Source organism: Hirundo rustica, chromosome 6, assembly GCF_015227805.2.
Source record: "Hirundo rustica isolate bHirRus1 chromosome 6, bHirRus1.pri.v3, whole genome shotgun sequence".
Taxonomy (NCBI): Eukaryota; Metazoa; Chordata; class Aves; order Passeriformes; family Hirundinidae; genus Hirundo; species Hirundo rustica.
The window spans coordinates 45,889,717-45,902,679 of record NC_053455.1 but is presented as its reverse complement, the minus strand read 5'-3'; the positions used below and the strand labels follow the sequence as shown (position 1 = coordinate 45,902,679).

The 12,963-nt window shown below is 48.4% G+C and overlaps 2 protein-coding genes across 8 annotated transcripts in view; both read right to left on the bottom strand.

Annotated features, from left to right (window-relative positions):
- Positions 1-2,943, bottom strand: part of CD151 (CD151 molecule (Raph blood group)) — a 31,920-nt gene extending 28,977 nt beyond the window's left edge. The window contains exon 1 of one of the 2 annotated variants that reach the window (XM_040067295.2): positions 2,881-2,943. The gene's annotated coding sequence lies outside the window, so the exon portion shown is untranslated. The remainder of the gene's footprint in view (positions 1-2,880) is intronic. The other variant, XM_040067296.1, reaches the window with a different exon arrangement.
- Positions 2,944-5,881: 2,938 nt separating this feature from the next.
- The window catches only part of CRACR2B (calcium release activated channel regulator 2B), a 45,775-nt gene continuing 38,693 nt past the window's right edge, over positions 5,882-12,963 (bottom strand). For all 6 annotated transcript variants that reach the window (XM_040067518.1, XM_040067521.2, XM_040067516.1 and 3 more), the window contains exons 15-18: positions 11,279-11,393; positions 9,782-9,889; positions 9,001-9,077; positions 5,882-8,017 (exon numbers count right to left, since the gene is read on the bottom strand). In XM_040067518.1, coding sequence (XP_039923452.1) covers positions 7,933-8,017; positions 9,001-9,077; positions 9,782-9,889; positions 11,279-11,393 — 385 coding nt within the window. In that variant the 3' untranslated portion in view covers positions 5,882-7,932. The remainder of the gene's footprint in view (positions 8,018-9,000; positions 9,078-9,781; positions 9,890-11,278; positions 11,394-12,963) is intronic.

The following is a 12,963-nucleotide window of genomic DNA, read 5'->3' as shown; positions in this document are numbered from 1 at the left end:
GGAAAATGGGATGATTTTACAGTACCACTGCTCATTTCATTTCATCTTTGCTGTGGCAAAAGAAAAAACACATTCAGGGTCTGCAAGGCAGGATGAGCAAGTGAGACAGAAGGAGACCTGGTCTACACCCTTAGGATCTTGAAGGTTTTTAAAGAACCAGGGAGACTTTGGCTTCTGTTCCTCAAAGCCAGAGAAGCTGAGATGAGCTGTCATTTCTAGGAGCCCCCCTCCCTCAGGCTTTCCATGACCTCAGCTGTCAGTGCACACGCTCAGGGAGAGCTGGAGATAACCCAGTGTTGAGCTCAAGAGCAGAAAGTGGAGTTGAAGGGTAGAACATCCTCTCAGGAGGCTCAAGGAACAAGGCAGATGAGGCCACTGGGGATAGTAAGGGTAAAGTGGGACATGAAAAAGCACAGATACCCTTTTTGTTTTTCAGAGGCTGTCCTTTTTTTTTTTTTTTTCTTTCTTTCTAAGCTTCTGCCTTAAACAGAAGGCACAAGAATAACAGAGGGACAGTATGATTACTTTATAAATGACCTAATTACCTGGAAATGCCAGACAGGGTAGTCTGCAACAAATGGATACACAAGGTGATAGAGATGTTACACAAAAAACCACATGTAAACACACCTTCTCCTTCCATCCATAACCAATAGTTCAATGCATTCCTGAGCAAAGAAGCCAAACTATGTAGAAGGAACAAGTGAATTTGCCAGTGGGATGATCTGGCTAGAAGAGACACAGCTCTCTAATCAACCCCCTCAGGGCTGTCTCAAGAGAAGTGGAGTTGTTGCCTTCTGTGCACATGTGACAGAAATAGTTCAAGTCATGATACAGCTTTTATTTGGAGGAAATGATAGGCCTGCTGGAAAGTTCCTAAGTGGAAAGAGAGCCCTACACAGCCACTCCCACCTAGCATTTTTGCTTGACAAGGGAATACCAGCAGCTTTCTTCCGCCCCCTTATTGAAGAATGTATCACACCCAAAGAAACTTTCGGAGACTGCAGTGAAGTAGCAAATAAAACCCCTTTAACACAGTTGCCTTGATTTAAGAAAAATAAAACTCCTTAAACTTTCACAAAATGCACCAGAAGAGGGACAAACCACCTCAGACTCCAGAGTAAAATGAAGTGTCACACATGGGACATTACTTTAAGCACTCAGAAAAGGTGTTTTCTTATTGATCCCTGAAGCCAGCATACAGCAGGGAGTGCCAGGACTTGTACCAGGCAACTGGAGGAGTCATTCTCCTCCACTGCAGAAGCCACAGAACAATGAGCACAAGCAACCATTTGGAATGAAACATGCTTTTTGCAGAAATACAGCGTATGACCAGAAGTAAATACAGGCCAGGAGCCCAAAAGACATCATCAGCAAACTACAGAGCAAGGATGTGATCTGAGGTGACTTACATGGAGGAGCTCAAAAGCTGCCACCTCCTCCAGCTCGCAGCTCAAGCTTCCAGCAAGGGCATCTGACACAGAAGTGCTGGCAGCCCAGAGCAGCTGCAGCAAACCAGAGCCCAGGCCCACCTGTGCAAGCCAGCGTTGTGCCTTTGACAGGGACCTGTCACCAAATGTGTCACATAAAGCGTAAGTGATGCTACCCCAGCTTCCAACAATCCACAGACTGGGAACTGCCTGTCCTAGGCACACCAAATGCTGCAGAGAATGTAAATGCACTGAAACTTTTGCACTGACTGCAGTCTGTTCCCTCCACCACAGACAGTCCCTGGCAGCAATGACAGTCACCCGGGAGGACTGGGATGGACCTTTGTCTGACATGCTGGCATGCTAAGAGGCTTTTCAGCCTCAAGACCATCCATCACACCAAAAGCTTCCCTAAGAACCTTGGCAATGGCCATGAAGGAGAGGAAATGTGTTTTCTCAAAAGGGACTCCTTTCAAAATCGTTTGAACAAAACGGCCTGTGGATGGGAGATGCTATTTCAATCAACCCTTGTTGTAGGAGGCACCACATGAACCCTCAGAGAAAGCCAGGAAGTGCTGTAGAACAAAGGAAGTGAAGCAGTGAAGAATTTAAGGGATGCTACAGAGCAGCCTGAAATAAAGACATGTCGTTGCTAAAATTCAACAGGATACTGCAACAAGTTGATTACAAAAGCCCTCAGGAAAACTCAGACTTTAAAAAAAAAAAAAAAATTACCGCAGGTTATGTTCTCCATGAGAGGACAAGAAGAAGCTACTTGTAAAGACTGCTCATGGCAAGCAACACTACGGTGCAGCAATAACCCATTGCCATCAGCTCCCCGTTTGATGCAGCTTCCAGAAAAAGAAGGGAGCAGAACATCGCCTGGACTGTGTGGTAAACAAGCGCTCGCTCTCTCCCTCCTCCGCCTCCAAGGGTCCCACAAGCCCAGCGCAAAGGCCAACTCTTTATTTGTACTGCAGGGAAATTTGACTGAACAAAAGGCGGAGGGGGTAATAATCGTTTCACAAGATTTACGGCAACATTCAGAACACCTTCACTAATTCCGCGGGCTGTGCAAAGTTTATGACACCACCCGCAACAGGTTAAAACGCTTCTCTAAGGAAAAAAAAAAAAAAAAAAAAACCCAAAAAAACCCAACAACAAACCCATAAGGGCCAAGCCCCTGCGAAGCCGTGCAATGCCACGGGGCGCTGGAGGGGAAGCGAAGCAGCGCTGCGGTAGAGCCGGGGTCGGGTGGCCGCGGCCGGGTCCCCAGGGGTGCCGGCGGGAGCGCCGGGCCCCGCTGCCGCACACGGGGCCCGGGGGCCGCGCTCAGCCCGGCTCTCCCGCGCCGCCGCCCCAGCCCCTTCCCCGGCCCCGCTCCCAGGGCCGCCGCGCCCCCCGCCTCCCCCGTCCCGCCGGTGCCGCCATTTCGGGCGCTCCGCCTCACCCCGGGCCGCCGCTCCGCGCCGCCGCACGCCCCGACCTGCCGCGCTGCGCGGGAGGGAGGCACGGACGGCAGGCAGCCTCAGGAGGGCGGGAGGGAGGCGCGGCCGGCCCGGCCCGGCCCAGCCCAGCCCGGGCCGCCTCCCCCCCTCACGGCCGGCCCGGCTCGCCCCTCCGGCCGGGGCTGCCCGTGCTCTGCGGCGCCGTCCGCAGCCCGGCTCTCGGCTCCGGCGCCTCACGCTGCCGTTTCCATTGCCGCAGGCAACATGTTACAGCAAACTCTAGCTGCAGCGGCTTTTTTTTTTTTTTTTTTCTTTAAGGCGTCAGAGCTGCTTGTTAAAAGTATTTTCCGCGAAACACCCTGTAAATCAAGATCAAGCCCCGACTGGCACATTGCCTCATCCTCCCATTACCTCACTTGAGCCACAGCCCACATACTGCTGTGCTAAGCAGCAGCCCTGTGCGAGGATGCTCCCACGAAAAGACCTGCGCCCTCTCCACGACTGAGTGGCCTCACATGGTTTTTCAGGAGCGGGATGAAAAGAGGAGATCTGGGCAGGGAAGGGAAAGGCCGGTTTAGAACCTCCGGGGTTCTGACCTTAACCTCTCCATGTGCCCAACGCAGAAATCACTTCATCCTTCCCAAGGAGTAAGCTCACTTCAGCCCAGAGCTGCCGGAGAACCAAGTGATCAAAGAGAGCCTCGGGGGATCAGCTCGCTTGCACACTGTCAGATTATGCAGGGAATATGTGGCAGAAGGTGGAAGCCAAGAGAGACACCAGCCCCTGCCCAGGTCCTGGTCCTCCTTGGTGGAGCCCTGGGTAGCCGCCACACTGGGCCCACTGCCTTCTTGCCATTTCCAGGGATTTCATGGCCAAACAGGAATCCACATAACCTCCCCCGCCCTGGAAAATTTGGGTCAGCAAATGGGCATGACCAGGCACAATGCTTCCCTGTGCTTGGGAGAGCATGCAGGTAAAGGCGAGACACGCCACAGGACCCCCACCTCCCCATCCTCAGTTTATTGCTGGAGTAACAGATATTTTTTACTGCAGATACTTGTTTATCTTGAGGAGACTGATTTTACCTGGTCAGGTCTCCTGTGGACTAGTACTTTCAGAAGCAGCACACAGCTACCCTTCTGTTTGCAGCATCATATATACATATATAAACATGCCCTGCAGGCTGCAGAGGCTGAAGCTGGGTTACTGTAGCCACTCCAACCAAAATTTCCATGTGACTCATCGACAGCCCGATAAGTAACCAGCGCCTGCTAACAAAGCTCTAAACCGCAGGACCGTGGGTCTATTGGCACTGAACGGGAGATTGCCAAACAGCATCTGAAGCTGTACGATGGGCTGTGAGATACATTTATAATTGGAGATTAGGTACTTGGTCAATATATATATTTATATATAAATAAGAATCAACAAAGTAGTAAGATCATGAAAAGACACAAACAGAAGAAGGGGACAAGACAGAAAATAATGTGTGAGTGACTGCAGATGTCCATAGCAGGAACTCATCAATTGTGTGTAAATGGAAACAGTCCCTTGGAGTTCAGGCTGCTGGAATAAAGAAGGTAATGGAACACAACATCTCAAACCTTTGCAATTCCTGCATTTGTCCTGTGGAAAAGCTTTAAACAACACTGTGGCTTAATCCTCTCTTTTCAGCCCTGTTTTGACTTTTCAAAGAGATGCTGTCAGCCTAATCCTCTTATGCTTACCCTTACCATACTGACATGAAACGGACAAGTGAAAGCAAAGCAGAGTGAGCTCCCTTTGCCGGCCTGCAGAGATTTGTGGGACCATGGCTACTTCTCAGAGCAGCTGGCATGTTTGCTTTCGGCCCTACACCTGATTGTGTACACAGGTGCACTGCTGCATGTGCCAGGATAAAGGCTTCCCATGCTGTAAGAAGGGTACTTTCTTGTGATACGATTCCAAAATACCTTACAGATTATGTGCAAAAAGTTACTTGTTCACTAAGAGGCTGGAGCCAATATGGTGAATGTTTAAACCCCCAGGCAGTCTTATTTTGCATCCTCCCTCATCTCATGTCCCCTTAGGATATCCTCATTATTTGCATTTATGCTGCAGTTTCCAGCAGTCACTTACAAAGGGTGGCTGCTTCCAGAGCTTCCATTTAGAGGCAGGAGAGATTCTGCTAAAAAACGGGGGTGTAGTAAAATGAAGAATTTTTTGGAAATTCTGGTCTCATTTAGGTCTGGAATCAGGTTTAAAAACTAGCCACATGCCCCTTTAGACTGTCTCTGGGTCTTCCAACAGGACATTTAATTATTGTGCTGGGAGACAACAAAAGACCTTCCCAGTAATAAACCCCACCCTGCTGCTTTACCATTTTCCAAGCTCAGCCAGTTCAAATTCTGTGCCGTTTTCTCATCCTTGAAACAAAACTCCACCCTTTTCTGCTTATAAAAACTATATGTTACAATGAACTACTTGTGCTATCAGTTTCTAGGAGGGGAAATGAGTAATAATTTGTTTGGTCAAAACTGCAGAGTGATTAGTTCTGTAATGCATGAACATCCAGCTGGAGCCATGCCAGGGCACAAGGATTAAAAGCAACCAAATTCCTAACTCTAGTGAGAAGGATGCATGGGACATTAACTAAATAAAGGTTTCATTCTATGATTACAGGTAACAAGGTGAGAACCTGTCCTCTCTGAAAGCACTAACACCCCCAGACACTGGGGATGTGTCTCCCCTTTTTCTCCTCCATGCTCTGCCTTCCCTAATCAGCTGGACTCTGGCTGCCTAAAGGAGGTAAAAAAAGAATGGAGATTAATTTCTCCTGAGCTGCCTCCAAGACATGGGTTCCTGGTTAACTCTCTCCCTGCTTGTAAGACCCCCAGTGTACCACCACGGGGGACAGGCCACCTCCTGAGCAGTGAGAAGGGAACATCACACTGGGATCAGTGATTGGAGATGGGAGGCTGAATCTCCTGAAGCACCTAAAAAAATATCTCTCAACGCAACCACTTGTAAGATAGCATTTCTTTATTGCCTGGACTGTTTGCACACTAAGAAAACATACTTAAGGTTGTACACTGAAGAAGAACCTGATGGTTCTTGCCATTGCAGTATGACAGCACTGATAAAGGTAATACACAGGACTGGCCCAGGTTTGTGTCAGCCGTATTTCACGCCTTTGTCTCGGGTGTGCTGTGCACAGAGCGTGGGAGGCGCACGTTCAGAACACCTCAGCGTGGATTTCCCTTCCCAAACACAAGCAGTTCCCCTGGCAGCACTGTTGGTCTTACTCCAGGCTCCACACCGGCTACCCTGGTTCCTTCTGGACCTGCTGTAGCTCTCTGATTCCCAGTCTCTGGAAGGCGTTAGTGCAGTTAAACAGTGTGAGCCACAGCCAGCCAACAGTAAGGACTGAGCAGGATCTTACGACTTTTAGCTCTTCCTTTACTCAGGAATCCTGCTCTTCCAGAGAAAAACTTCCTCTTTCCTGTCAGAAGTTAAAGGGCACCAGGAGGAACCATGGAAATTCTTTGTAATACTGATGGTCTGTAGGTGACTCAGAGCACTTTTCCTGCGTGGGAATACTCCCAGGGAAATTTGTGCAATAAATAGACATTCAGAGAAACCGCCTCATCCCAAGAGAGGAAAGACCATGGACAAGTACAGACCCTCCCTATGCCACAAGGTTTGGGGGCTGCATCACAGCTGCAGTATCACATCTTGTGCCCAAAACATGAGTCACACACAGAAAAAGCCTCGAAGACAAAAGGGGAAAGGGCACTAACAAAAATCTCACTTAATCCCAAGGCTTTGAGAGCCACTGAGCTGCACACCAGAAAGCATGGCACCCCAGCAGCTCCATGCCCAGGCACTGCAGCAGCTTTGCCCACAGGAGCGCTTCTGGGGACAGTTTCCACCTCTGCCCATGCTTCACCCCGTCCCTTAGTGACAAGAAGGGCCCTTCCCAACAGGAACAGATCCGGTCCAGCTGTTTCTCAGGCCCTTCACCAGTAAAGTGAGGCCCTTGCTGAGGGTCCCTGCACGTGAAAAAGGTACATTTCACACAGGCAGCTGCCTTGTGCTTCCAGCCCAGTTGCATTTGAAAGCACTGGTGAGATCTTTCAGGACTGCGGGCAAGGCAGTTCCAAGTTGCTGGAGATTCTTCATGAAAGGATTAGAGAATGGGAGGAAAAAGGCAGCATTCAGCCTTAAAACAGGCTATATATGGCTCCCCTGGTGTGTACAGCACAGCTCCTGCAATGGGCTGTGAATCAGCAGCACATACCAGCGCATGCGGGTCCCAGGGCAACGGCTCTGTGTTCTGTAAACATACACTAGGACAGTGAAAAGGTCCATCAGGGTGACAAAGCAATGAAAGCCATTGGGATGACTTGTTCTATCAGTTCATACTATAATCACATATGGATTAACTGTTAACTACAATATTGACAAGTCCAGCCAAATGCTGCAGTAAATCCAGGGCCCGATCCAGATCTTGCAGGAGGTAGTGGAAATGTTCTCACTCACCACAGCGAGCTCTCAGCTGAGCACTGCTGCTGCACAGCCAAGAGGAGATGCTTCTCTCTGAGACAGACGGATCACTGCTTAGAGCTAGCCCAAATTTAAAATTATTTCTTTCTCTCTTACACAGAAATTCTCTTTCATACAGACCCACAGTGTCCTCTGCTCTCTGCTGCTAGGCCCCTTCTCTGCCAGAAAGAACAGGAACAAGACTTCGTCCCTTTACAGGGAACCAACTTCTCCAGACAGAAGGCCCACAGACACAGAAATCTGTACTACTAGCTAAGACCGCTAAATTCCCTCAAAGAAGCAGAGGCCTCTAGAGACCAGGGCTGCATGCAGACTTGGGAAGTAGAACAGTGCAGATAATATGCACATTTTGGCCTGATTTATGCCTCAAAATTCACAGACTGGGAAAAGCTGCACCTTTCCCCAAGTCTCTAGAGAGCTGATACCATCAAATTCAGCTTGCTTGAAAGGAACCCCCAACTCCATGATACAGCATTGGCACACATCTCTTGCTGACACATTGGTGTGCTCTATGTGCAGCATCCTTTCCTCCGGCTGATATCCTCCAGCTGCAGGGCATTCTCTCTCTGCCTGTCTTCTTGTGCTGTCAGCAACCTGGAAAGAACAGCACAGATCAAGAACACAACCTGGTTACTGAGATCTTCCTGCCAAGGCACTTGCCTTTTCCCTTTGCTCTCCACCAGCCATTTAGGATTTACATGCAGGATTGCAAGAAGTGATGGGCCCAAAGACTGGACTTCTCTGGAAGTCCACACACAGAGAATGTGCATGAATTCCCAGGGAACAGGGAAAGAGACTGGATACATACAAGAGGGGGTACCATGGCTTAGTAAGCACCAGTGTGAGTGGCCTGTGCCTTATTCCCAAGATCCCCCAGTGATGTCAGAACCCGGGTTCTCTGCTCCACCTGTTGGGCCATCTTGGGCAGTGGCATGGTAATAAAGCATGCTGAAGGCACGTGCTACGGGAGATGTGATTCACCTAGCTGATAAGCCAGTTAATGAACAGCTAAGTCCTGCTGTGGCTTTAACAGAGATGATGCAGGAAGAGGTGAGGAGATAAAAGAAAACCAAAGGATAGTTTTCTTGTGAGATTTGCAATACTTTTTTTCCCCAAAGACTACTTGTTTGGGGTTTTTTTTAACTAAAAATTTTAGAGCAGATTTCTTTCAGCTGAACTGCATCTTATCTCCTTTTAAAACCATTGCAACTGAAATAGCTCAGTCTGTACAGTGCTTATTAAGATAGGGAAGAAAGAACCCTTAGAGCTGCATGAAGACTTCAAACTGAAAACACCAGCTTAAAATCTGGGACAGTATTCAGTGTTTTTGTGCTGAAATATTAAAATTAAGCTCCTAATCTTGCAACAGCCAGTTCTACCAGGTGATGCTTTGTGTGCAAAGAGTCCAGTTGACACTCGGTGCTCTCCAGACACAAAAGACAAGGACCTGGAGTCAGGTATCTTTTGGGAAAGTCAGTCTCCGACACCCCCCTGTTCTCACCCATTCCCCAGGAGAGCCCACACCAGTCACCTCCAGCTGGGGAAGTGTCCCAGGGTGACTGCTCCTGTTCACTGACCTGGCCATGTGCAGCATGGGCTCCATGATGTTGTAGCCAGTCATCGCGCTGCACTCGTAGAACACAGCCTCGTACTCCTGCCAGAGAGCACAGCAAGTATCCACCGTGACCGCCAGCTCTCCACCATCACCACAGCCTTGGGAGCTGGCCCATCCTCATCCCCAGGAACTCTGCCAAGAGCCATTGGAGCCTGCAGGGTGGCTGCTGCCCTGCTGGGGTGCACACCCTGCTCTCCAAACCCAGGAGAAGGAGATGCTTTTCCAGCACTGGGGGCCAAGCCAGACTGTCCAAAAGGGAGCACTGGGGGAGTTGTTTGGGAAAACATGTCTCCAGGGTACTTTGATTCCCTTACCTTTTTGTTGCAAGTCCAGAAGGCAGGAAACGCCTTTGAAACCCTGTCTCCCTCCAACTCAGAGGCCAGCAGGCAGACAGACAAGGGAGTGAGGAAAGAGGCAGGATGATGTTGCATTAGGGAGCACTCAAATGGGAAATCAGCCATCCATGCTCCCCTCAGAAAAACTGTAATGAGGCATCAAGCCCCAAGAGAAATAAATGAGCCTGCTCAAGGGCCATTTTCTGCCACATACAGACCACCAGCTCATACTCCCTTGTACCAGAGGGATCTGGGTACATGTTCACCTTGGAGAAACAGGGTGGGAGGGGACAGAAGGTACCATACTGGAAAATGGCTCCAAGAGGGGCTCTCTGCCAGCCAGACTGCCCTGCTCACAGCTGGAGGGTGGCTGCAGAGCAGGTCAAGCAGCAGAGCACTGAATCACACCTTCGCCAGCCTTTCCCCCTCCACCTTGGGCACATTCCGGGTCTCTCTCTGCACAGCATCCAATTTATTTCCCAGCAGAAAGACCACAGCTCCATCCTCTATACCTTCCTGCAAAAGAAATAAAGACCCCTAGAGACCAGGTACACAGAGCAGATCCTTCCAGCTCAAGCAAACACAACCCTCAGTGGCAACAGGATCAGGCCCATTAGATCACTGAAGGGCCATTCCTTCAATAGGCCCAGGGACTTGTGAAAGGAAGCTTGAACTAGGGAAACATTCCAAATGTTTGGTGTGTTGAGCTGGGATGGTGAGAGAGGGAAGACAGGACATAAGTGCCTCTCAGGAAAAGAAGAAACCTAAAGAAAAGCAGCTTGCCCCATAGGCATTTTGGAATTTGTGATCTGGCAGATCTCAATAAGCTCAGTAATTTTTGTATGCGCAGTGCTGTGTCTAATGTGCTGTCCTAAACTCAACGATCCCTTGCTGAAAATCCACTGGCTGAGCAAGTTAAGCAACCTTCACCCCTTGTAAGCTGTCTCTGTAGGAATTGTTACTCCTAGGCAATTCCTTGAGCCCCTTACTTCTGGTCAAACTTTCTACAGTTCCACTGGCTCACGAGAACATGGTCAGAGTAAGAACAGGGCTCAAAGTTATTTCCACACTCAAGTGCCCTGCATGACATACAGAACCTGAACAGCTTCAAAACAAAATAAATACACAGATGGGGAGAGGAAAATAAGAGAAGGATTAAAATATACAGACTTCATGTGGTTTGATTTTCTGTGTGCTCTGTGTGTTGAAACTTCCTCCTGAAAGGAACCTGATTTTCAGAGGCTGATTAGTTTTGAAGATCTTAACCTTTGATCTTTTAGAGTCCAAAAACATAACTGGTTTTTTTTTTCCCCGACAGGCTTGTGGAAATTAACAATATTAGGATCCTCCAACCTAGACTTACTCATTCCACTGAGATCTTGGTTTTTTGAGACTCAGCACAATCAAAACAAAACTGCCCTTGAAAAATACTTTTAGTGAGTAATTGGAAATAAAAGATGGGGGAAACCCAAGAGCATTAATGCATTGTTACCAAATTTCAAAATATAAAAGGAAATAAAAAGGACCACCTCCCTCTCCCGTGCATAGGCCAGACACCAGGAGATCTCCCTGCTTGAGCACGGGTGGGATGTAATCGTGTTTAGGGGATGTAGCCAGTGCACATGGGCTGCTCACAAACCCACACTACTATTTTGGTAGGTCCCACCACGCTCTGCCACAGAAACAGCCCTCCCTGATTTAATGGGCTACCACTGGCTTTGTTACGTTCAACACAAAGCCTCTGGTTCCAAACTGACCACCACAGGCACCTGCTTTGATAATTCAGCTTCACAAGGTCAACAGGACTTCCTAGGACACTGAAAAATGTCGCTTCCTGACAGACTGTTGGAGCAAGGGTGGAGCAGGGGAGCACCGGCAGTGTTGGAGCCCAGGCCCCGCTCTCACCTGGATGCTGCTCATCCAGTTCCGCACCGCCAGAAAGGAGCACTCGGCCGTAACGTCGTACATCACCAGGATCCCGTCTGCCTTCCGGAAGTACTGCTTGGTGATGCTCCGGAACCTGAGCCCAGACAAAACAAGAGGCAACCTCAGAACCTCAGCCGTGCAACGGGAAGTAACGGAGTGGGACTATCTGGGAGCCCTCAGGGCTGGTGTCTACACACAGGTGACAGATCCCTGCACTTTGAGACAGGCCAGGCAGCCCTGGGTTATCAGGAATCTTGCCAAATGCATGGTGCTGAGAAAGCAAGAAAGAAGACCTTTGCAGGTCAGGAAGAAAGAAGCAGAAGAATCTATTTGGGTGGGATAGGACAAAGTAATTTCCTATTAAAAGGGAAACTGACTGATCTTTCTCTATAGTCTGGAAGAATCTGCGGACTAAGCTGTACCACAGTACAAGCTAGGCACACATAATGTCTGCCCCAGGGCTGCCAAAACATCAATTAAGAACTCGGCATCAGTACAGTCTGTTTCCACTATTGAATCTATAAACCAGTGGCACGACACATAAAACATCAGGAGCTAGATGCAATTTCCAGGAAAAACTCCTGCCAGACATCTACTTTTTGCTGTCTGTACCATTTAAAACCACAGGGTTGTATTTTGTGAATAAATTCTAACCAAAGCCAACCAACCAACCAAAGCAAACCAAACAACCAAAACAAGAAACCCAAACCTTAGAATCTGTAAGAACTTTGTGACAGAGCCATGATATAACCACACTGATTGCAAACTGATGGAATTTACAGTGTAATTGGGGAATTAATAAATGTAACAAATGTCCTGAGATCTCACTAGAGAGCTGTGTATTTCAGCTCTGCACAGGACAACAAACTCTCCTCTTACAAGACAAAAAACCTACAGCTGTTACCCTCCTGTACTCTTCAGATAGTTGCCTGAAGCCTGTTTTTTCTCACTACAATAAGGACACAATATTCTGGCACCTGCCCAACTGAGAAAGCACAGACTGCAACTTTGGCAATCAAGGTGTACCTCTGGAACTGCCAGCCAGGCAAGATGTTCCAGAAGAAGCATCAAAGGTAGCATGTATCAGTCCCAGGGAAGTCATCAAGGAGTTCCTCCTTGCACGCTCCAAGGGTTTCTTCTATCTCTTCCTTAGCATATTTACAGTTGGACACTTCTAGTTTAGAATTAATTCCTCCAGAAGACGAAAATACTTTTGCTCCTTCTCAGGTCTCCTATTTGGTATCAGCACTGAGCCACGCTCTCTCCTGTGGGTACTCATCTAAGACCTGCTAGTGCTGCAGGGGCCTGTGCTAAAGGTCCTTCTGCAGAGACAGTATCTTGAATTTGGCCTCTGCTGAAATCTGGCTTCAATAAGATGTCACATTTTATATCATAGCAACTCCCCTTACTGCTCAGTTTTAGCACTGAAATAGCCACAGGAGTTCCCTCAGAAACAATTATTTCTTTTTCTTGAAGCTTAATTTTGGAAGAGAGAGTTGGTTTTCAATAAATACCCCTACTTAGTACATTCCCACCAGCTCTGCATGGTCTAGAGACAGACAGCATCATTGGCACAATTTAGGATTAGAATATTCCCATGACCTTGGCTGCCCCCATAACATATTTAGCTCAAAATACCCAGTACTTATTTTTGTCAGGCCCTT